General features: G+C 46.1%; 3 protein-coding genes across 8 annotated transcripts in view; 2 read left to right on the top strand and 1 right to left on the bottom strand.

The window, feature by feature from the left end:
* Window positions 1–8,939, top strand: part of prmt7 (protein arginine methyltransferase 7) — a 13,099-nt gene extending 4,160 nt beyond the window's left edge. Inside the window, exons 5-18 of one of the 3 annotated variants that reach the window (XR_015928662.1) lie at window positions 106–218; window positions 875–1,104; window positions 2,459–2,639; window positions 3,134–3,261; window positions 3,470–3,608; window positions 4,260–4,343; window positions 5,064–5,111; window positions 5,937–6,026; window positions 6,509–6,670; window positions 6,922–6,996; window positions 7,294–7,454; window positions 7,620–7,713; window positions 8,144–8,240; window positions 8,744–8,766. Coding sequence is in view for 2 of the 3 variants with exons in the window: in XM_088613755.1 (XP_088469881.1) it covers window positions 106–218; window positions 875–1,104; window positions 2,459–2,639; window positions 3,134–3,261; window positions 3,470–3,608; window positions 4,260–4,343; window positions 5,064–5,111; window positions 5,937–6,026; window positions 6,509–6,670; window positions 6,922–6,996; window positions 7,294–7,454; window positions 8,144–8,240; window positions 8,744–8,905 (1,670 nt within the window). In the remaining variant the exon portion in view is untranslated. Of the gene's footprint in view, window positions 1–105; window positions 219–874; window positions 1,105–2,458; window positions 2,640–3,133; window positions 3,262–3,469; window positions 3,609–4,259; window positions 4,344–5,063; window positions 5,112–5,936; window positions 6,027–6,508; window positions 6,671–6,841; window positions 6,997–7,293; window positions 7,455–7,619; window positions 7,714–8,143; window positions 8,241–8,743 lie in introns of those variants that run through there. The other 2 variants (XM_088613755.1, XM_088613756.1) reach the window with 2 other exon arrangements.
* Window positions 8,940–9,522: 583 nt separating this feature from the next.
* Window positions 9,523–16,631, bottom strand: ciapin1 (cytokine induced apoptosis inhibitor 1). Of its 3 annotated transcripts, none has more exons than XM_088613765.1 (10): window positions 16,340–16,631; window positions 16,150–16,219; window positions 14,380–14,545; window positions 13,425–13,574; window positions 12,569–12,645; window positions 11,689–11,857; window positions 11,357–11,430; window positions 10,694–10,815; window positions 10,386–10,467; window positions 9,523–10,127 (listed from the first exon to the last, which is right to left on the bottom strand). In XM_088613765.1, the coding sequence occupies exons 1-10, from the start codon at window positions 16,585–16,587 to the stop codon at window positions 10,017–10,019; spliced, it is 1,269 nt and encodes a 422-aa protein (XP_088469891.1). In that variant the 5' UTR covers window positions 16,588–16,631; the 3' UTR covers window positions 9,523–10,016. The 3 variants fall into 3 exon arrangements, with proteins under 3 accessions (XP_088469891.1, XP_088469892.1, XP_088469893.1); XM_088613766.1 differs by having other exon boundaries at window positions 16,320–16,506; XM_088613767.1 differs by lacking the exon at window positions 16,150–16,219 and having other exon boundaries at window positions 16,320–16,507.
* Window positions 16,632–17,339: 708 nt separating this feature from the next.
* coq9 (coenzyme Q9 homolog (S. cerevisiae)) lies at window positions 17,340–22,186 on the top strand. 2 transcript variants are annotated; one of them, XM_088613771.1, is made up of 7 exons: window positions 17,340–17,478; window positions 18,367–18,509; window positions 19,042–19,126; window positions 19,267–19,371; window positions 19,599–19,754; window positions 20,724–20,777; window positions 21,325–22,186. In XM_088613771.1, the coding sequence occupies exons 2-7, from the start codon at window positions 18,397–18,399 to the stop codon at window positions 21,358–21,360; spliced, it is 549 nt and encodes a 182-aa protein (XP_088469897.1). In that variant the 5' UTR covers window positions 17,340–17,478; window positions 18,367–18,396; the 3' UTR covers window positions 21,361–22,186. The 2 variants fall into 2 exon arrangements, with proteins under 2 accessions (XP_088469897.1, XP_088469896.1); XM_088613770.1 differs by lacking the exon at window positions 17,340–17,478 and adding an exon at window positions 17,822–17,961.
* Window positions 22,187–22,813: the final 627 nt, after the last annotated feature.

Here is a 22,813-nt window from a genome sequence, read left to right on the forward strand (position 1 = left end):
CTGACGGAAGCACTATTTCAGGTCACCATTGACTGATTCGTCCTCAGTGTCCTCAGAGCTGTGTTTACAAGTGGTAATGCTAACATCCTCTTCTGTGTCTGTCAGAGGGTGACATGCAGACACGAGCCAACATCCTGGTGACAGAGCTCTTCGACACGGAGCTCATCGGAGAGGGGGCCCTGCCCAGCTACGAGCACGCTCACAAGCACCTTGTGCAGGTGAGGAGCGGTCCGCTCACTTCAAACCACAATTGCGAGAACAGAGCACTTAGCTTGTATCTGGCGTATATTCAGGCAACTTGTAGAAACATATTTAGAAAAATATTACCTTGTTCCTCCTTTTTTGAAGAAGAGCTTTGTCATTTATAGCAGAGTCTTGACAGATTTCTGAGAGAGAGACAGATGAATGTTATTAGCATAATATAATGGTGTCAGTGTCACTGCCCTTACAGACGTTAACAGCGGGTACCATTGTGTGCAGCTAGCATGGTGTAATGATTCTTTGGGGAATGTAGCAGAGCATTGTGAAAACATGGTGAATGGTATTAGAGTACTATTACCATACAAATTCAGAAATATTAAGTCATGCTGCAGCAGCACAACACTTCCCTGTAATCCCCTTGTTATCCCTGTTCTTTCTGTTTTTCATTTTGGTTCTTGCAGAAAGAAGTGAACATTATTTTTTCCCCTCTCTGTTGCGGCTGCCCATTGGCGACAGATTGTAAATGAGCAGGCATTGTAGATGTACAGAGATAATGCTTTGTGTGAGTGCTGACTCAGGAGCAGAGCGTTAGCAGAGGGTTGTGTGCACACCTGACATGTGTGAAGAACTCGGCAGGCCCAAGGCTGAGCCTGTCCCTCCTCTCTCTCTGCAGGAGGGGTGCGAGGCAGTGCCCCACAGAGCCACAGTGTATGCCCAGCTGGTCCAGTCTGAGAGGCTGTGGAGCTGGGCCCGCCTGCTGCCCATGCGAGTGGGCAACCACGAGCTGCTGCCGCCCCCCGAGGTGGGGCTGTGTGCTGGGGCGCCCGCGGTCTGCGACATCCAGCTGAGCCAGGTGCCCCCCTCACAGTTTACCCCCCTCAGCCCACTCTGCACCGTGTTCAGGTAAACCGGCGTGCACAGACACTTCTGAAGCTCACCCCAACACAGCCACTTAGCACACCCTGGAGGGCAGCCCAGCTCCAGTCACGTCCACGTGTGGGCTCACTGCCTCCCTCCCTCAGTTCCTGGAGAGGGGAAAACAAGGACCCAGTCCTTCTGTGACACAGTAGGAAGCATAAAATGGAGGAGACTTAAACACTGCTGATTGACCATAGTGCTGTAGGTCTTTTTCAGGACAGTTTCAGGACTTCAAACAGGAAAATAAGAAGGGTTACAAGGGACCTAGCTCGTTTGGTAGTTCAGTAGTGTAGCTAGTTGGTAGTGTTATCCAGCTGCTTCCTGCAAGAAGCCAGAGAAACAACATGACCGAATATCTTGTTCCAAATTCCCAGACCCCTCTGGGTAAAGAAGTGCAAGCCTTTCTCACTTTTAATGTACCCCAGTATAGTTTCACCTTGTGTCTTCTGGTCCACTGATCATAATTCTAAATAGCATTATAACTACAATGAGTGGTGGTGTTTTGTTAAATTGAGTAATGTAACAGGACACAGATGTTAATACCATACAGCCCTCAAGGACCAGGATTCTCTTAATTGATCAATAACTTACAAATGCTCCAAATTGTTAGAATGTGGATGACCTAGGTTGGGGAGACCTTTAAAACTGGAGATTAAACTGCTGGACTGAAGATCCCAAGGAAGAGGCTCGGAGATTCAGGCTTAGTCTAATCTACTAGAAAGTATTGGAAAGAAGCTGAAATTTGAGCAGGCAGACTTCTATACATGTGCACGGTCATGTCTCACGAGCCAGTCTCAGTCACAGTCCCGTAGACACATTGTCATTCTGCTTACACAAAGCCCCAGCAATGTACGATTGTGTTTGGAAGCTGTTGTTCTAGAGCTGTTGGCCAGAGTACTTAGTATTGTCAGAGTTGTTATGGTTACCTTCAGCTTATCACTTGTGACAAGTGATGGCAGCATCACTTGTCACATGTGCAAATATTTTGCATTTTGCAATGCGTTTTTTTAATTTAGCGGTTATACAGTCTGAGCCACTCGGGAGCCCCTGCAGCTCCGTTTTACTTGAATTTAAAGTACTGGACTCAGACACCATCTGCGTTCAACACCCTTCTGAGAGTAAGAATCAGAATGCCATCTTTCACTTGTGACTCTGCTCAGAATACAGATACCAACCCTTTCCACCTTCATCTAAGATATGTTCATTCTTCCCTGTGTTGGTGAACTCAGATTGGTAGGAATCCAGGCACAGAGCATCTTGTGTCTGACAGACGCTGCTAGCACTGTCATATCTGTGGCATTTAGTTTTACACATGACCGCCACCATTTCCCTCTTCCAGGGTGGATTTCAGTCAACCAGTGAGCAGTGCCCCCCAGTGGCACAGCGCCAGCTTCACAGCCCTCACCACGGGCCGGGCACAGGTGGTCCTGTCCTGGTGGGACATTGACATGGACCCGGAGGGCACTATCACCTGCACTATGGCTCCGAGCTGGACGTACCCCGACTCAGACACATACCCGGTGAGCGATCGGGCTGGGACTGTGTGTTGAGGAGGGCTGGAGTGGGTGGACTTCAGTAATTGGCAGAGAGGGAGCTTGAGTGGCTAGAGCTGAAACTGTGGGAAGCAGGATGGGTTTAAATAGGATACTCAGCTGTTACTCGTGTGTAATCTTGACATAGTCCCTAAAACTTGACCTCCATAAATTAATATGGCTCTAAGTACCCTTCTTCTTACTGGTTATCATTGGTCACTAATGAAGGTTTTCTTAATGGCTGATCTCACTGCTACTAGAGGTTCCTCATTGGCTGTGGAACACTGGGGTGTTGTTTGATTTCTGATTGGCTGAAAGGTCCATTAGGGTATGGAAGAAAATGCTTCCAATTGGCTGCACAGCGTAGGGGCGGGGTACTGAAAAGCACATGGGTGTGACTGCGAGAGTCTATGTTTTCTGGTTGTCCAAAGAGCTCAGAATGACAGCTAAAAGGAGCTCTGATGGGCTGTTTTGTGCTGCAGTGGCGTGATCACTGGATGCAGTGTGTATACTTCCTTCCGGCGGAGGTGCTGCTGGCAGAGGGAGAGAAGGTCAATCTGACGGTTAACCGTGATGACTACAGTCTCTGGTACAGCCTGCGCAAACACAGGTAACCTGTCGTGCTGAGTGTCGTCATTCTCAAGCTGGCTGAATGCATGATTCTGGCAGGCGTCTAGACTATATCATCTCTTTTATCTTATTTCACTTCAGATTGAATGACGTGTTATTACCAGTATCATTCCTCATCTCTTCATGATGACAAGCTTGGTTAAATGTGTTTAAGTGCTGTATGTGTAATTTGTGCCTCTCCTGTGCAGCCAAGAGGGCGGCGACAATGAGCTGGGTGTGTGCATACCACGCTGCACCTGCCAGGCGCATATGGTGTGGACGAGGCCGCGATTTGGAGAGCTGAACGATCCCCACAGGACTGAGAGCTACATCCAGGCCCTGCGCAGCGTGAGTGTCCAGTATCTGTGTGGGTGGGTTCTTAGGCTTAGTTAACTGAGTCTTCAGAGAACCGGTGAGCTAAAGGCTTGCCATAACACTCTTGGCTGAGGTGGAAAGTCAATATGAATGTATGTATATGAATCTGGTCATGAAAGCGTAGCACTTTGTTTCAGCCAAGATGGACACATCATGATCCTGCGTGTGGTCTAGGTATACAGGGCTCTTCCGTAATGAAATACGTAGTGTTAATATACTGAAATGAGACGCACATTAAAAACACTCCCAAAGGCAAAAGAGATGGGGCACCACCAATGTCTGCTTATTCACCCTTGCACATCATGGAGGACGTAAAGCAGAAGACATGGTTAATGGGAAATGGTTAGTTTTGACCTCAATGGTTCTGGCAATGAAACGTATTCAATCCCTCAACGGCAGAGGCGTTGTAGCCTGGTTGGCTTTTTTAAACTTTTAAAGTCTTGAGAGTCAGAGGTGAAGTCGGAGATGTGTCCTTGAGGCTGCTGCCTCTCGGATGTCTCTTATAGGAGACACTCCAGCAGCAAGAGCTCAAGGCATGGACAGGTCACAGTGATGTCTGGAAGTAAATGACCGCGAGGAATCCCGCTGGCGCTGCGCTCACGGGCCACGTCTGCTGCGTTGCAGGTGCTGCGCCAGGACAGCGTGTGTCTCGGCGTCAGTGACGGGAGCCTGCTGCCCGCGCTCGCTCATCTCCTGGGAGCACGGAAGGTACTGCTCTGCGGCTCTCCACCACACGCTCCGATCCCTTTCTCGTTACTGTGAAAACGACAGAGGAGGAGGAGCGCTCTCGTGCAGTAAAAGGTCTTGTGTATCCATGGTGCCACGCAGAGTGTAAGATGAGATCAGATCACTTTATTGGCCATATACAATTTCTTGCATTAGGAATTTGTCTTCTTGCATACCCCAGCTTGCTCTCCATGAGACACACAGGCAGACAGACGGGGAGAGAGAAGCTTGGGGTCAGAGTGCAGGGTCAGCCATTTATACGGCCCCCCTGGAGCAGTTGGGGTTAAGGGCCTTGCTCAGGGGCCTAAACAAGTAGGATTCCTCTGCTGGCCCCGGGATTTGAACCGGCAACCTTCCAGCCACAGGCGCTGATCCTGAGCCACAGTGCCACCGCTCCGCCCCTGTGGCTGGGGTTCTGCAAGCAGTTCTGCCCGACTGGCAGAGCGCTACTGGGGTTCGGGGTGGGGGCAGCTGGCCAGGGCACCACCACTCCTGCTGGGCACGGCAGCGCCTGGAGGAGGTCTCATCATTCACCTCCGGCAATACAGGGGCTGAGATGCAAAGCAAGAGGGAGGATAATGAAGAAAATGATTAATTCACTAATGAAGGGAAACTGATTGGGAAATAACCTTTGGCTTATGGAAATCTGGTTCTGTGTCCTTCTGACAATGGTGGTCTCTCTCTGTCCTTGTCTCTCGGCAGGTGTACAGTCTGGAAAGCTCAACGATGTCTAAGCAGGTGATCGAGCGGGTAAGTTGACTGTGGGAAAGGGGACTGAACTGCACTACACAAGTGGTGCTGCTAAGTGCTACTGCTGTGAGTTTTCACGCGAGCTCTCTGAATTATTACAAAGCAACAACAAAAAAGGCTGCCTTGATGCAGTGGAGAGGCTGGCTCGAATGAAGCTGTTTGCATGTCTGTGTCCTCTTTCATTTGCTCCTAAATAAAACCCCGAAATCCCAAATAAAGACACATATGGAAAGCCTGAGTTGTGAACTGAAGTCACATTACTTGTACTTTAGTGTCTTCTGGTTGCTATCCTCCGTAACTGCACCCTGCCTGCTGTGCTCTGCTTTGTCTGGAACAGTGTAGTGCTACAACAGTATTAATAAACTGAAGTGCCTTCTAGTCATCATTCAGAAGGCATGAAGCAATTTTAAGGATACAGAAGCCAAAAAAAAGAAAGCTGAAAAGAGATATACTCTATATTTTGATTCACGGATGAGATTTTTTAAAAATTTGAATCAGCCAATTGCAGTATGTTTTTACCATATATCCGCCCAGTTTGGAATGGCTGGATTGTGTACCAGTGTACCAGTCCCAGTCGGCTAGTGACCCAAATAAAGCTAAACCTCCAAATAAGAGTTTCTCGAAGCATGTTGCTGAATAAATACTTCACAGCGGCTTGCTCCGTATTCAGTAAATACTGAATGCATTTTGAATTTTGATACACTCCCCTAACAAAAGGTGTTGTTCACAGCTGCTTGTTGCTTTTCAAAGTCCGAGAGACTGACACAATTTGAAAAGAGTCTCCTGGTGCTCACTCCCCGCCCCCCTCCCTCCTCTCTCTCTGAGGTCCTGGAGGCCAGCGCCCTGAGCGGAGCAGTGGAGGTTCTGGAGAGTCGTCCCGAGCAGCTCACCGTCAGCAGTGTGGGGGGGAATCAGGTAAGACAGGGCCCTGCAGGGGTGCCGGGTGGCACTGCCCAGTGGAGCTGCCAGGGAGACTGGGAACAGCCTGAGCCTGCCTGCAGGCCTCTGTTCAGTCACAGCAAAACGTTGTGCTGTTGCGTCTGTTTTTTAACTTACAGTGGCAGCCGGTGGCCGTTGTACCATATACTTTTAGGCTATCCAAACCCGCTTCTCACTGCAGATGGGAAAATGTAATGAATACGCAAATAAAGACACATTCTTTCTGTGCGACACTGTGAGCTTGTCTGTGTCTTCAGATACTTCAGATGCTAGACGGAGGAAACTGAGGTACATGTTTGCGAGGGCTCATTAGGCAGAGGCTGACAGACAGTGACCTCAGTCAGACTAAGTCGCCTCAGAGTCAGTTAACCCGTTGGGAAGTTACAATTTAGCTTCCTCCTGGCTGAAGAAGTTGCCAGCCCGCTCCCGTCTCAGTGGCCGTGTCTGTGTGCCCGCAGATCTCTGTGCTATTCGGAGAGCCCTACTTCAGCACCAGCCTCCTGCCCTGGCACTCCCTGTACTTCTGGTACTGCCGCACCGCCCTGGCAGGGCTCCTGCACCCAGATGCCACCGTGATGCCACACTCGGCCTCCCTGTGCATGGCAGCCGTGGAGTTCAAGGTACAGTGGGCACGCACAGACTCGTATCTGTTCTTAAGTGTGCAAAAGTATCCCATGTTACTTTGCAAAGTAGGATTCCATTAAATCTTTTCTCAGTTTTGCAGATGTTTTGAACCTGTAGCATTAGTGTCCATTTGACGTTTTACTAGTGTGAGTTTTGTCCATTTTTAGAAGGCAGTCGATACATTTCAAAGACAGGCAGGCAGGCAGGCAGTCCCAGAGCTCACAGCTGTGTCCACCCCTTTCTTCAGGACCTGTGGCGGATCAGGGCTCCGTGTGGGTTGTGCGAGGGGTTTGACGTCAGTCCCATGGATGAGATGATACAGGTAGGTGCTCTGCTGAATTGATGTTTGGTACATGTGTGATGCAGCAATGGTCTGTCTGTGCATCCTGGTGGTTAAGGAAAAGTTAAATCACTAGAATTCACCGGCATGATGAAGGGGAAAACTGTATGTGAACCATTGAAAGCATCTTGTTTCTTCATCTGACCTTTGCATAACGTTTCAAACATTTCAGTAAAGTATCTCCAAACTATGGAACTCGAATATTGGACCTCCATGTCCAACTGATAGTGTGAAAGAGTTCATTAAAGAGATCGTTACCCTTCCCACCTCCCCCACCAGCGCTCTCTGGATTTTCGGGAGTCCCGGGAGGCTGAGCCTCACCCCCTGTGGGAGTACCCCTGCAGGGCCCTATCCCAGCCACGCGAGGTCATGACCTTTGACTTCCGCCTCTGTGTGCCCGAGCAACCAATGAAGAGCCAAGGATTAGCAGCGCTTGTGCGGTAAGACTATAAGTAATTATATGTTCGAGCAGTTTTGTTAGATACATGTTCTGTAAATTTTCTACATCTCATATCTACAAGTACCAGTACTTAAAGAGCCTGGAGAAATTGCTAAACTGGTTCAACTGAGCCAATAACTAGCTGATTTATAATGTAACTCTGCAGATACACTGATCTTCCAGGATCAGAACTGGAGAGTCCAGCCTAAGAGCGATGAATATTGGATGATATTTGAATATGATGACAATTCCTTTGGCAAGTAAGGAGCACTTCCCATACAGTCAAATGTGATCTCTGCTGATGGGATTATTATTAAATAAGGAAATGACAATAAACAGCCTTCTACTGAGGAGGTACTGTAAATTCTGGTCTTAATTGCTCTCATTTTTGACTCAACTGGACATATTTTCCAGTGTTTTGAAACATCCAAAGAAACTGTTGTTTTGAAACTAATTCCAACTGACTTTTGAAGTGCATTTATATGGAACAGAATTATTAAAGTGTGGTATTAGAGTTTGTTTTCCTACAATTTGGATATTCTCACTGATTTTGGGGGAAGAGCTGAAGCAGAGCCATAGTATTACTGTATGCAGAAAACACTGAGACATTCTTGCTGATTCTATAGATGTAAAATAAAATGTGATTTTTGTGACTGAGCTGTGGTTGTCCTGATCACGTGTTGTATGTAGGAAGGGCAGGTGCCATGGAGTGGCCTTGTGGATGGAATACCACCTGACTGACGACATTACTGTGAGCACAGGCCTCACAGGGCTCCCCAGTGAACAGGTAACCCCTTTCACTCTGCATTGTGTGGAAGTAGCTTGCCTACAGGTGTGGCTTCTTCATTAAAACATAAGAAAAAATAGGTTAGGCTACATTGTAGCATTCAAAGTGTTTGTGCCTTCTCAGTCCTTAAACATATAAAGTCAACTTGTTGGAAAACTCCAGGATCAACACCAAAAAGAACCTGGGAAGTTAGACGTTTATCGGGTGACGGGATCAGGCTCTTCACAAACAGTTAAAACACTTATTAGGATACATTGCAAACATTTCGAGTCATTTTGCTATCAGTCATGTTAGGGACTGTCGAGTGATAAACTATAGGAAATGGAAAGAAGCAAACGTTAATTTAGAGAATCTGATGAGGGCACAGGACAGCAGCCATGTTTGAGTCGGAGTAAAAGCTTAACTTTCACGTTTGGTGCTTTAGGGTAACCTTATTAATTCAGACGCCACATGCTGGTAAAACCTTAAGTTACATCCATGCCACTTTATCTGTCCCTTCTTAGGGCACCTGTGAATGGAGCCCCCACCGGAAACAAGGTGTGTATTTCTTCAGTTCCCCCTGGGACAGTGAAGGAGACGGCTGTGACTCTGTGAGCTATACTCTGACCTTTCACCCCCACAGTGGAGACATTGCTATGGAGTTCACCCCTGCAGCTGCACATTGACCAAAGACTGTTTTTAATAAAGGATTTTAAAATATCTGCGGTTTTCTTTGGTGTTACCATGAATACCTGTACAGCTGATGAATTTCAGTAGTATTGCTCAGGGCATCTTATTTACTGGAGTTTCAGCTCTCAGAAGTATGTCTTTTTGTTTTCAGCTTAAAAGAATGTTTGGATGATATATTCAGCCTCTGATAAAATGTTGTACTTTGTAAAGAGACATTACTCTTTTGTAACATTTTCAGAATCAGTATTTAGAAATGGAGAAAGGATCAGACAAGCAGACATTTTCTCAACGTTAAATTGTGGCATAACGCAATTCTTTTATAACTAAGTATGATAACGCAATAAGATTGTGTAGTATAAGTTGTATATAAAGGGGTTAATACTAGAAAAGACAAGCTAAGTCTATTGTTTCAGATGCAAATGCACATGAATTGCATGGTGATTAGAGACTGTTGGAAGACAAGACCATGTTTGAGATGGAAGTGGGCTCAATGACAGAGCTGGATTTGCAGCGACAGTGAAACCAGTGATCAGAGGTTTCACAGTGCTGATGAAGAGATCTAACCTCCAACCCCGTCGCTGGTGTAAATGGAAGAGACTGATGGATGCAGAAGCAGTTTGAAAAACAATACACCCCCTTTATTAGCCTTTGTTTCTACAGTGTACATGCTACAGAAAGCTGCTTTATTCACAACCTCATAGGACAGAGGAGAAAGACACCTGTTTGATTTTTTTCTTTAAATATGTACATTTTAATATTTGTTTATCTCAAGTTAAATTGGAGATATTAATAACCATTGCTTCTCTACATCCCTCAGACATGACATACGATTTAAAACCTCTTTCCTGCATAATAGGATGACAAGTGAGAGCAATGAAGTGAATGGTTCTGCTCAGAAGAAACTGCTAACTGTACTGGTTTGATTAGATCTGATTGTTGTCCGTCTTTCTTATGGACAAAACTGGTATTTGACATCTACGGTGGGGAAATCCAGACTAAAACGCAGCTGTGATAATCCCTGGAACGCGACCTGTCTTTTCCCAGGGGCTCAGCAGACATGCCGAGCAGGAAGGGTGGAATGTGTCAGCCCTTGGGAGGGGGGGAGCTCTAGGCATCTGTGAGCTGCGTCTCCTGCAGAACAATCTTCTCTCCGGGCTTGAAGGCAGGCATCCCGAGGTACGGGCAGCTGGCACAGCGGAAGGCATCTCCGAGGTAGCACTGAAGGAGACACAGTAGCATCAGAGCTGTCTAATAATCGATGACAGAACAACAGAGGGCTGGGTCTGGAAAGAATCCCTCTGTATACTGGAACTATTCATTGATTTTCGGGAAAAACACCAAACACAGGTCCAGCCCTGCTTAGCTGCAGAGATCAATCCGCAGGGCGATACTGCTGCGGCCAGAGGCAGCGAGATCAGAGGAGCTGGACGGGCGAAGGGTTAGACAGGAGTGAACTAGAACGGACGACGAACTCACATTCCCGCAGGCAGACTTGGATTGGGTCTGCTTCTGGGCTTCCCTGGTCTCCTGCTCCAGCTCCTCCGCCAGCCCGCATGTGCTGAGAGAAAACAGGCAAGATGGTGGTCAGTGGTCAACTGCTACCCACACTTACAAGCTAGATTTAGTTTCAATGATATAATATATTTTTGTAACTTCAATGAAAAGTCATAGTGCTCCGAGTCTGCAGAAACTATTCCTTAGTTTTACAAAGATGGCTGCTTTCCAGAGCTCTGGAAAAGGTCTGATGTGTTTCGAACCAGCAGGCACGGACTCCCTCTTCTCACCAGTTCTTGCAAGCCTTCTTCTTCGTGGCTGCCCCCTCTCCACAGCTGGGGGCCCTCAGAGAGGCCGGGTCTGGCTTCTTCAGGTCCTCCTCGTCAAGGTAGGCGTCTGTGTCCAAGAGATCCTGGGGGGACAGGATCAGGACATCACTAAGGTGGCCAGAAACATTCGTTCAAGAGCAGATAAACTACAATGATCAGTCAGCTGTTGGTTTCAAAGTGTCAGCTATACTTTTCGGTATTAGAAATAAAAGCTATTTCATGTTGAAAATGGAATTTTGCTTATCGATTTAATTGGATGTTTATACAGGATTAACACATCTCCAGAAATATATATTGTACCAAGCAGGCGGTTAACAAATGGTAAAAGCAAACTTCAGCAGCTGCCTCAGAACCACCTTCTCTCACTGGACAGCAGACATAGGTGTGGTGTAGCTCCAGAGCCTTTTAGGTTGCACCTTACCTATTAGTACTTTAAAAGTCACTGCAAAGCATTTTATAGCATCTGTGCTGCTGCCTACTTTCAGATTTAATGGCAACTGTCTCAGTCCCACTGAGATAACTATATCCTTATTCATGACACTATCCCCTGGAAGATACTACTACCACAATATGCCGGACTGGAGTAGAAGACATGGGACCCCTACCCTGCGCACACGCACTCACCACATCATCATCGTTCATTTCATTGGCAGACAGTGTCCACATCTTCGCTGTGCTGGCGTCCAGGGCGGGCTTCTCTGTGGAGAAAGAGCGTGTGTTTGGTCACCTGCTTGCTTTCAGACATAACTGGGGGGGGGGGGGGCTTGTAATGTTCTCCCATCACAAACAGGACTCAACACCACTTGGTAGGAAGACTTGGCTCCTCCGCAGCCACTGCCCTGCATCTTCAAACGGCGGCCACACAACTTCCTCGATTTTGCCCAGCGAGATCAAGCAGCACAGGAAATGAGAAACCAGGCCGACCCCCCATTTCTGTCGCTGCCCGACAGACACACCTTTCTGAGCCACTTTCTTTCCCAATGACAGCTTCAGCTGGCTGGATGAGCCCACTTCAAAGTTGGGTTTGCTGGCAGACATCCGAACTCTGGACAGGTCACTCTCCTGGTACCCAGTGGCCTCCTTCACAGTCGTGGCGACTTCAGAACTCAAGGGCTCGGTTCTGACCTTTGAACAGAAGGCATTTCAGGAATGGGCTGCTGTTCTAAGAGATCATCATCCAGATAAGCCAATTATGACCTCTTTGATCTAAGAGAGACCAGTTGCAGTTTGAAATGAATGACAAGATCACTTTCTAGAATCTGCAGGCCTCTTTCTGAGCCATTTTACTTTGTTTCTGGCGGGTGCAGAGTACTTATAAATCTAGTCGGCCTTTCCAGACAGCTATTATTAAAGTTCTGCTGTGTGGGGCAAATGTCTGGTCCAAATCCACAGGGTCCACTGGTCCACATTCCCACAGGCGGAGCCAGCTCAATGGCACAGACATCACCTGTGTCACCCGAGGATGCATGGACACAAAAAATGGTCACAGAGCCAAAATAGGGCCCACTGATGTGGAATATCATGCCCAGGGGAGTACCCCTATGGGCCCATTTCAATACAGGCTCAATCCCCATAAGATTTTTTATGGGTAAAACTTAAAAGGAAATCCCCTACCCATAACAGCATAGCTGCAGGTCCACTTTGAATGTTTGCTTTAAAGAAGTACAGTGATAGCAGAAATAAAAGAAGAAGTTATTATGATGAAGTTAATAAATGGGAATTATATAAAAATGCTGTTTGGGGGAAATGATCTTAGAATACTGAATATAGTTCAGGTTTGGGTTCTTCTATCTTATTCTGCATCATCAGGAACTCAGAATAAGTTTCAGAAATTACCTCAGACACGGACACCAGTCCCGACATCTTCATGGCTGAAATAAGTTTGCTAAGAGTTTTCACTTTGTTGTTGTTACCTAAAGAGAAGAACAGAATGCAAATTAAACATGAATGCTGGCCTCACAGTGTCCCAGCCCCACAGTTCGAAACCACAGGGCCGCATATCCACCAACTCGGACTCCCACATCATCACACAGCAGACTCTCGGCCCTGGTTTGTCTGCGCCACTCATTTTGAATCTCGTCTCCTCCACCTGGTCGCTCAGCTTCAGCTGCAACGGGCTCATATAGCCTTCCTTCCATCTCTGTGCCCATATCAAGACAAGATGAAAATCTAGACTCCTGCTCCTGGCCAGCTCCTGTCCATAGACAGCGGAAGCAGGCTTCAAAGCAGGAGGTCCCTGGCCATGTCCTGGGCCCTCCAGCACCTGCTACCTTTCACGCAAAGTGCTTTCCTGTGTGTATCAGCTGCAGTCTGTTAAATCATTCCCGCTCAGGGGTGCTTGGAGCCCAAACAGCTATTTTAACGACAACTTTTTTTCCTGTTTCTGGGAAAAAAAACATAACAATTAACCTCAAAAGGAGAGCAACGGTACTTTATGTCAAAGGGAGTAAAACATAGAAGCTATTTGTTATTTGTAATACCTGACATTTTTGCTTACAATATATAAATCAGTAACTTTTCTTAAAATACTGTCACAATTCACAGAACATGGAAAATTTTCTTGGGGACTTGAGGGATGAGGGAACATTTCCATCCACATCAGTCCGGGATTGACTTTATGGTGAGTGATTGGAGTGGCCCTGCAGTGGGAAATAAGCTGGGACACACAGGCCCTGGTTGCCTGGAGACTCACCTGAGGCCGAGACAGGCTCCTCCAGGATGACATTTCCGCCTGGCTTCAGCACCCGGCCGATCTCCGCCAAGGTCTCTGAGCTGTGGATGACAGTGCTGTCCGGCAGCAGGCCGGACAGGACCCAGTGGAAGCTGGACTCCGGGTGAGAGGCTGCAGGGACAGGAGAAGATCAGGAGATTCTATGATTCCAGTCCAGCTATGTCAGAACGTCATTCATTTGGCTAAATGATGTGGCCAGTGGGTATATAGCTCACCTTCATGGACGATGCAGTAATTATGGACAACTTTCATTGATTTTCAAAACAAATATATATATTTTTACTGAACAGAAAGTCACAAAAAAATGAAAAAATCTGTTTGTTTCAGGACTATGGATACAAAATTTAAATGAGTAGTTGCTATCTTTTTTAGACATGGGGACATATTATAATACGTGATTCAGGCATTAGTATTAGAATTAAATGCCCTAGGAATTATGAATTAACTAGAATTATGTTGGATAATTTCATTTTGAAATGTAGCCATACAAAAACGAAAAGTCTTGACAATCAGGTCATAAACAGGTGACACAACACCAAGCTCAAAAGCACCTGACACCAACACAGCGACTCCTGGATTTTGCATTCTGAAATGCCCAAGACAGATTTTTAAACAATTAGGCTGACAATACCCCAGGCAGGAAAGTGGGGTATGTCAAGGGACCTCAAGTGTAAAATTCCCACATATGGGGGCATTACTAAATACATCGGCTCTCTGAACAGTAGCAACAGGTACAAAATGCTGCTACACTCTTCAAAAAACAAAAACAGGTTTCACACCATGATTCTTCAAAAGGCTTCCAAATGCAGAAATGAATCAACTGCTTGTACTGCCTCTATGTGGTACAGCTCCTATAGTGTGCCCAGAGCTACTGAGCCTTTTTAAAGTTAACATGGGTTTGTGAAGGAATACTCACACAGCCGTAGTCTGTCAATGTTTTCTATTGCCACCTTGCCCTGGGATCCCACTGCTTTCTGCAGGCTCTCCACCTGCTCCTTCACTGCCGTGGGGCTGGATGGGTGACCCCACATCAGCAGCAGGCTCTGCCCTGCCTGCACGCCCAGCTCCGCCATACCTCTGTCCTGCAGGCACAGCCGAAAAGACTGCTCAGTCTCAGACCTCCAGTCCCCGGACGAAGGTTTCAAACTCACAAGACAAGCAATGCTGTTAGGTCCACAGAAGGAAATTCCCAGCCCTAACGGACTGCCCTAAACAGACAGATTCACAGAACTCAAAACTTTAGTCTTGAGCAACTAGCATGACTATCCAGGACCTGAAAATGAAGGGTGCTAGAGCTCATAAGTCCCGAGGTCTTCTGCTCAGAATTAAATTAGAATAATAAACTGAATTGTTAAAAAAATGACATTTAAGTATTTACATCAGTGAGCTCTAATATGAGCCTGTGTCCAGAATCTTAGGGCCATGGTAAACCCTACACAACTGCTAGCTGTAATTGCCTTCAGTAATTGGTAGCCAGTTTTCCAGTTAACCCTGGTCAATTTATAGCTGATAATTAAAAAAGGATGTTTTCAAAACCTTCCATTCTGCATCTCAATCACGCCTGCATCAGATTTTACGATACTTGGGTTTGTATTTGGATCAGACCGTCGTGCAGCTGAGCTTAAGTTTCACAAGCTTCTTGTCGATTTCAGATGTCGAATACAGGCCCAGTCAACTGGCCACACTGGTGTAGAGATGCCAGTGAAAACCGAAAGGGCCCAAATTAAGACACCCAGCGTGAAACTAACAGGGCGACATTCAAAATTGATTTTTTTCCTGCAGTGCCGAGATCTTAACTCGCTAAATTCTTATAAAATTCCAAAATTATCAAAAGACAGTAATTCATTGTCTGTTGGCAGATTTAACCTTCAAATTTAATTTCCCACACGAGAAGAATATTTTGAGACCGTATTATGCTTTGAAAAACCTCCCCGTCAGCCTGGATAATGAGAGGACAGGTTGTCCACGCTGCAGAAGTGAGTCAGCGCTTCAGGGTGATTCGAGAGACGTTCCTATTGGTTTCAGTTTTTATCTGTTTTCCTCAGGCGTTTGTAAAGAAGCTGGCTGACAGTGTCGACGTCGGGACTGAGATCGCAGCATGTAAACAAGCTTCTCCAGAGGCAGTTGCTTTTACTGCAACCCACTCCAATCGCCTTACAAATCCGAATCTGAGCGGGGGCACCAATTAAATGTCCCTTCCGAACCCCATCCCGCCGGCATTTGAGCGATTAAAACTACAGGGAGTCTAGTTAAGCAGTAACATTTCACGTTCGGTAAAAAAATAGAGAGAAAAGCAGATTCCGGCTGTACAAGTACACTCAAGACAAAGCCCTTAATGCACAGATCACGTGCTTATTCAGGTTGTGTCACGTCCCAAAACTCCCATCGTGTGCGGTAGAGCTACAAAATAGATTTATTTGTAATCTGTAGCATGCCTTTCAACCAATGTTGATTTTAGCTGCACTTATCCTGAGTGAGCTGTATCAGAGCAGAATTCCCTTTCTCATTTCACAGAAACACGATGCTTATCATCAAAGAATCATAGCTGAAGAAACTGTGTTCAGACCAAACGTGATGATCTACACTAATCATAAAATGTCTCTGGACATGTAGCGGCCCCCAGCAAACAAATCGTAGTTCAAACCATTCTAATGAATTCGATATATCACACGACCTTTCCACTTACCTGAATCTTCAGTTGTCCTTGGTTATGAACTGACATACAACTCTCGTCCAACGATGTTTTATGAGTGAACCTGCGCAGAGTATTATATTAATCTTACTGAAACGCAGAAATTAAACTGTCTTAATTTCCGCACGCAGACGGTAAGATAAAAACCGGTTTTTGTAACAAACCTAGCCAACACTCCGCTTACTCGGCTCTCTCTTCTTCTGCCGATCCGAAGCCGGGAAGATCGCTGACGTCTTTACCGAGAGGCGGCCGGAGACAGAAAGAGTCGCAAGCGAATGACGTGCGGCAGTTGTGGTGGGATATGGCGGCGCTGCTCAGAGGTTGGAGAGCCGGGAGGGTTTTGTGGGCCCTGCGAACTGGTGAGAGAGGGAGAATCCGGCGGGCTGGGGCTGGGGTTATAGCCTCCGATCTGGGGTGCGGGACTGGCAACATGTTCCTGCTGGTAGTCTGGTGACCCCTCTGGAACCTGGGTCTGAATCTGAGACTAGCAAGGTGATCGTGAAGGACAGTCTGCATTGTTGTTCCTATGGATTCAGAGTTTTAATGAAACAATTGTTTTTGTTTTAATGCGCGCATATAACACATATACGTGTATACTGATCAAATGATAAATCCTGATCAGTGTAAGATATATTAATGTAGCAGTGCGTTATACATTTGTTCCGTGACGACTCGTAGTTACATACTTGTTGTTGTGTAACTAAAACAACTGGAAAGTTAAACAGCCGAACCCCGCGTATATTGTTTTGATTTCTTCTTACGGTGAACGCCAAATGTATATTGTTTTAGTTCTTTTTACGTTCCCGTAGTTTCTATGCCTACCTATCGCTAAATGCGAGTTGCGCCTTTGTGACAACACTTTGTTTACAAGCTTAGCGTGGGGGCAGTCAAGGAAATGTATAAAGTACGTCAGTCAATGACCTGTAAAGACAGTGATGTCATGAAACGTAGAGCTGGAAATGTTTGCAGTAAAAACAATACCATCTCCGGTCGCCTGACGCAAACAACCGAAAACACCTCCGCTCCAGGATGCTCGGAGAAAATGCTCGTTTTAAGAGAAGCCAAGTTTAAACGCCCTTACCTTCAGCTTCCTCTCCTAGAGGCTTCACAAAGGCACCAGCATTTAAAAATCCCGTGCAATTCTTCTCTCCTTGCCTACCTAGCACACAGAAGCCAGTGCCCCCATGTGAAGAGGGGTTTCCACAGAGCTGCGCTGCTGAGATTGCAGGAGGACTCCAAGCAGGAGCAGACAGCCTCTTCCTCCTCTTATCACCAGCACTACCAGGCGTCACCTGGCTCTGAGTCCTCACAGACTAACACCAGGTCTGCTCCCAGCCTGGACTGGCTGTGTCTGGGCTCTCTTATCTGTACTGGATTTGGATGTTGTTGTGAAAGGAATATTCCATATGGATAGCGTGTAGCTGGCTCACGTGTTAACATATGTTGATTGTTAGTGGATAGGTTCCCACTTTGCCATTGCAAATGGGATATCTTCAGCCATTTCTTTTTGAGCCTCTACGTTTTCCTTAATATTTATGGGCTGGGGACTGCTCAGGTGCCATTAGTGTAGCAGGTGGTGGTTCTGTGCAAGCTGCTGGTTTTGTGCAGCGGCAGACCCTCACTCCTACTGCCTGCGTGTGTGTCTGTGCAGCTATGCAGACCAGAGCGGCGAGCAGGGGGAGGATTACGAGACGGAGGAGCAGCTGCAGAGCCGCATCCTCGCGGCCGCACTCGACTTTGTGCCGCAGCACGGTTGGTCAGTGGACGCGATCGCGGAGGGAGCACAGGTGATCCCGGAGCGCGCATGTATGTGTGCCCTTGAGCATGTGTGCACATGCGCCGGCCCGTGAGAGGGCTTCCACAGAGCTTGAGCAAACACTCGAGGTGCTAATGCAAACCACTCGCATGGAGGCATTCAGTGAAACATTATTTTAATCACGCATTTTATAATGCATTTCTTGGAAGAAAACATTGCTTGCATCTATCTTTATTGGTTATAGTATGACAGATGTAATTGTAGGTTTGGAGTTTTCTTTAACACTTAATAATGAAATATTAATAATAGTATTAAAAGAAGGTTTAGGGAATAAGACATAAATGTAAGAAACTGTTGTCCCATTTCTTCAGTTACAGAGAGCAGTTTGCTGTAGTCAGAGGATGAGGATGATAGACTCATCACTGACCCTTGCGTTCTGTCTCTTGGTCTGTCAGGCTCTGGGTCTGTCCGCAGCAGCTGCAGGGATGTTCACCAACGGCGCCGGAGACCTAGTCCTGCACTTCATCACTCAGTGTAACACCCGCCTGGCCGACAGTCTGGCGGAGCAGCACAAGCAGGTCCAGCTGGGCCAGGCCGAGTGAGTCCCCCCCACCCAGTCCAAGCCTGCGGGTGTTTGTGGTGTGCTGTGTGATCGGGACAGTGGCTGCTGCACTCTTGCAGTGTGCCTAGTTGTTCTGGAAGGGAGTAATAACCTATTTCCAGAAATGAGGAAATGGTCTTTTTTTTTCTCAGATGCTGCGGCTTTTTGACATTGCTCACTTTTTGGTGCTTGGAGTTTCATACCTATTACCCATGTGAAAACTGCTTGTTTCCAAGTGGCAGGGCCTTGTATACCCATTTATTGTTCTGACAACTGTGGATCTTCTCTGTTTGAGACAATCATTTAATGCTAGGGATAGTCTTGTCTGTTATCTCTTAAACACACAGTCATAAAATTCAAGAATAACACACAGAGTGAAGGGACAAAGGGACTCTCCTCCTGAATGCAAATATTGAACACATGTTTGTCCCCAATCAGCTGTTCTTCAACAACATGTTGCAACTGACCCAGTGTGCAGCTTCTTTGTGTTCTTTGTGTGGGTAAAAGTGTGGGTGTGTTTTTGTGTCAGGTCAAAGAAGCCTGCTGAGTTTCTGAGAGAAGCAGTGGAAATGAGACTACGCATGCTCATCCCATACATCGAAACCTGGCCGCAGGTACTGTGTTGTGTTCTGGGGAAAGGGGCTTCTGGTTTCATGGCTGACGGCACTCCTAGGACGAGGGGGGAGTTTTTTTGGAACGGGAGGTGTAGCTGTTCTCCTGAAAAATGGTATTCTTTTTCCCTCCCCGTCACCAGGCCATGAGCATCCTGCTGCTGCCCCAGAACATCCCTGAGAGCCTGAAGCACCTGTCCACCCTGGTGGATGACATCTGGTACTACGCCGGGGACCGCTCTACTGATGTGAGTGCGGTCACGTCATTCTGCAGCATGTTTCCAAACATGGCCATGATCTCTCACTGCTGTAGCACGATTAGGTGATTAATAATGCTATAATTTTAGCATCCCCACTACACACTGCTTTTGACAACTAAATGAGAAGGGTGAACCAGACAACCTAGATGAATCTGTAACTTTTTGTAGTGTTCTTCTGTGCCAGTCTGGTAACTGGTGTGATTGTGTGCCCACAGCTGAACTGGTACACACGACGTGCAGCCCTGACCGGCATCTATAACACCACAGAGCTGGTGATGGTTCAGGATTCCTCTTCCGACTTCCAGGACACCTGGACCTTCTTGGACAACCGCATTAAAGACGTGATGAACATGGCCAACACTGCCCAGCAGGTGCTGATCCCTGAGGGAAAACACACATCTTTTTGACCACATGTGCTCTGACCGCCTCCCTGGTATTGTTCCCCAGCTCTGAAGAATTCTTCACCTGATGCAGAGACCCATAAGCATCTAGCTTTTTTAGTTGGTCTTTAACTCCTCAGGTGTTAAAGAACTGGGAAACATCCCTGCGGATGATTGAATAGGTTTGTTCTTGTGCTTAGAAGCTGAATGAACAGTGAAACACGAACCAGAGGACACGCAGGTGGAAACTAGGTGGAAGTGCATTTAAAATTGAGACCAGCAGGCAGTTCTTTACCCAGAGTGATGTGGAAGCCTGGAACGAGACACCCATCCACACTGGTGCAACTGATACCCAGGTTTCTTTAAAGAAACGCTAGGATGAGATCTTTGGATCAATTAACTGCTGACCACCAAATGGGCTGCATGAACCAAATGTCCTAGTCTTGTTTGTAACCTTTCTCGTGTTCTAAGCTGAGAGCACAGGTCAGATGAAAAGCAGAACCTCCAGAACTTGTGATACTCTGGAATCATGCACAACACTCTCATGCCAATCAAATTTTCCCAGCAATGACCAAGCTTCAGACTGCAGGATCTGGGCAATGAGCTTGGCTATTTTACCTTGCAGTTCTGTAGCATTAGAGGTGCTGAGAGCAGGAACCCTGCTGGAGTCTGGATCTCAGTGGTACTGTTGTGTGAATTTCTCATTTGTTCATTTAACAGTGTTTTAGGTAACACACGCTCCAAGTTTGAAAGACTGACCTCTCCAGAATGCCCCCTGACAAATCTTTTTGTAACTAATGTGTTGCTATGAAAACATTGGAATTATTTGTCCTCTTAGTTTGGTCTTTATTCACTGTTCAGTTTGCAGCATGGCTACGTGGCTGTACATATGGTACAGTAGATATCACTACACAGGTTTGCTTTGTGTACTTTGCTGATGGTCGGCCTATGTCTTTACAGGTTAAATCCACTGGGGAAGCTGTGGTACAGGGGATTATGGGAGCTGCCATCACTGTAAGTTGTTTCTCTTGCTCACTGGTTCATCTCAGCAATTTTCCTAGTATCAGATGGCTATTTTTTGGACTCTCACTCCAAGCAGTGTGTGTAAGGATCACACCATTTAACCAGTTCGCTTTGGGAGAAGGAAGGAAATATGTATAAAACAAAAAGCACTTACAGGGTTTGATATTTGCAGTCTTTAATTGATTTAATTTAGACCAATCACCATTTTAGTTTTTTTGCTTTTGTTTTCTTTCTTTGATTTAATTTAGCCTTAATTAATTAATTTGGAAATTTCCAAATCTCAGTTAAGTGGTCAGAACAGAGAATTTTACATGACCGGATTGCAACTGACAAACTAAAGTGAAACAAATGCAAGCTAAATTAATGCAGCTCAGCATGTGTTTTTCACTGTTCATTCCAGATCCATGTTCATTTTGGCTGCTATTTTTTAGTTGAAAGAAGATTTGTATTTCATTGCACAGACTGAGTTTGAAGAGGACAAAGAGAACCAGACTGGACCTGGGACACTTTATCCTTTTCCATTTCTGTTGTTTTGCAGCTGAAGAACCTTTCGGGGATGAACCAGCGGCGGTGATTTGGTCCTGCCCATCAGAACGGCTCATCCCTCTCCCCAGCTCAGCCCGTGCACACACTGACAGACAACTGTCCTCTCCCCTGTCCAGGAACCAGCACAACACACTCCTGCGCTCCTGCTGATCATCACAGGCCCCCTCCTCACCACACAAGCCCACTCCCTTCTCTCTCCTAGTGCACCTCTGACAAGGTCTTAAAATCCGCAGTATTACCATACACGCTGCCTCACCACCCTCAACAGTCAGTCCACTTCGAGATGGACTGAAACATAAAGGTTTCTTTGTCATCTGACGTTTGAATGTTTTCAGTCAGAGCTCCTTCCACAAAACTGAAATGTAGAAATAAACAAAAGAGATTCATATCGTTTTGTTTTTAGTTTCTCATTTGAAAAGGGGCCCTTATTCATTGTGAGCACAACCCAAAGCAGCCTTGTTGTTCCCTTCCTTCTTCCTGAATTTGACAATAACAATATGGATGTTTTCATACTTCTTTTTTTTTTCTTGTGAGCTTCCAGTCAGTGCTAAAATCCTGCCTTGGAGGGATGAATCTGAATTCTGAAGCCTGCATTTTGTTTCAAACTATACATCGATCTGGTGTTATACTCAAGCCCATGAGCAAAGACGAAATGCTCTTATGCTCTTAATTTATGTGCCATAGACTGGTTCATAGTCACTTTGATCTGAAACCCGATGGACGCAAGTGGCTTATTTTCTGCGCTTCTTCTTTAGAACCCCCTCCCAGCTGTGAAAAAGAAGAACAGTATAAGACTGAACGTCCCTTTTTTTGTTGAGATCATTGAGATTCTTAAATAAATGTTATGAATGGTGTTTGAGGGCTGTTGACTCTTTTGTTAAGTAGCTCGACCGTGACAGGTCAAAACATTAATCTGAGTACAGAAATGATCTTTGCATGAGTGTTGAGCTTTTTGCTGCTGTTCATGTGTTGTGTTCAATATCTATTACAGCACAGTTACACATGTAGCCTGCCCCTTGTGTCAAAGCAGTAGATTTGAAGCAGCTTTTAAATTATTGCAATAATGTACCCATGTGCTGGATTACCTCATCACCAAGAATTTTAAATGTCTGTATATTTTGACAGTTTGATGAAAGTACTAAATTCTGATGTGAGGGCTAAGTCTGACGCAAATGTCTTGCTTCCAGGTGGGAAATGTGACACGAAGAATTGAAATTATGCCTTTTTGTACAGCATCAATGACTGCAAGGCTGCAGAATGATACACCTAGAATCCTAGCAATGAAAATTTGTGTTGTGCTCTTATATATTAATTACATATACAGTATACAAAAAGGCTACATTATCTCCTTAAAACGAATCCAGGACACAGCGTGGTGTCCCTTGTCCCTTTTAAAAAGGAGGAGGTCCAACTTGCATACAAAATATGCTCTAAAAGAAGACGTGGTCAAAGTGGTGTTCTCCCTTTAAGAAAGCTGGACA

The sequence above is a fragment of the Lepisosteus platostomus genome, chromosome 20 (genome assembly GCF_059453375.1).
Source record: "Lepisosteus platostomus isolate fLepPlt1 chromosome 20, fLepPlt1.hap1, whole genome shotgun sequence".
Classification (NCBI taxonomy): domain Eukaryota; kingdom Metazoa; phylum Chordata; class Actinopteri; order Semionotiformes; family Lepisosteidae; genus Lepisosteus; species Lepisosteus platostomus.

Excerpts from the sequence above, each read along its gene's own strand:
- coq9 (XM_088613771.1), top strand. The coding sequence starts at position 18,397 with ATGTTCACCAACGGCGCCGGAGACCTAGTCCTGCACTTCATCACTCAG. Across the intron at positions 19,127-19,266 it reads ACATCGAAACCTGGCCGCAG|GCCATGAGCATCCTGCTGCT; the intron begins GTACTGTGTTGT and ends CCCCGTCACCAG. Across the intron at positions 19,372-19,598 it reads CCGGGGACCGCTCTACTGAT|CTGAACTGGTACACACGACG; the intron begins GTGAGTGCGGTC and ends GTGTGCCCACAG.
- ciapin1 (XM_088613765.1), bottom strand. The coding sequence starts at position 16,587 with ATGTTGCCAGTCCCGCACCCCAGATCGGAGGCTATAACCCCAGCCCCA. Across the intron at positions 13,575-14,379 it reads CATTGACAGACTACGGCTGT|CCTCTCACCCGGAGTCCAGC; the intron begins GTGAGTATTCCT and ends CTGTCCCTGCAG. Across the intron at positions 10,468-10,693 it reads AAGAAGGCTTGCAAGAACTG|CACATGCGGGCTGGCGGAGG; the intron begins GTGAGAAGAGGG and ends GTTTTCTCTCAG.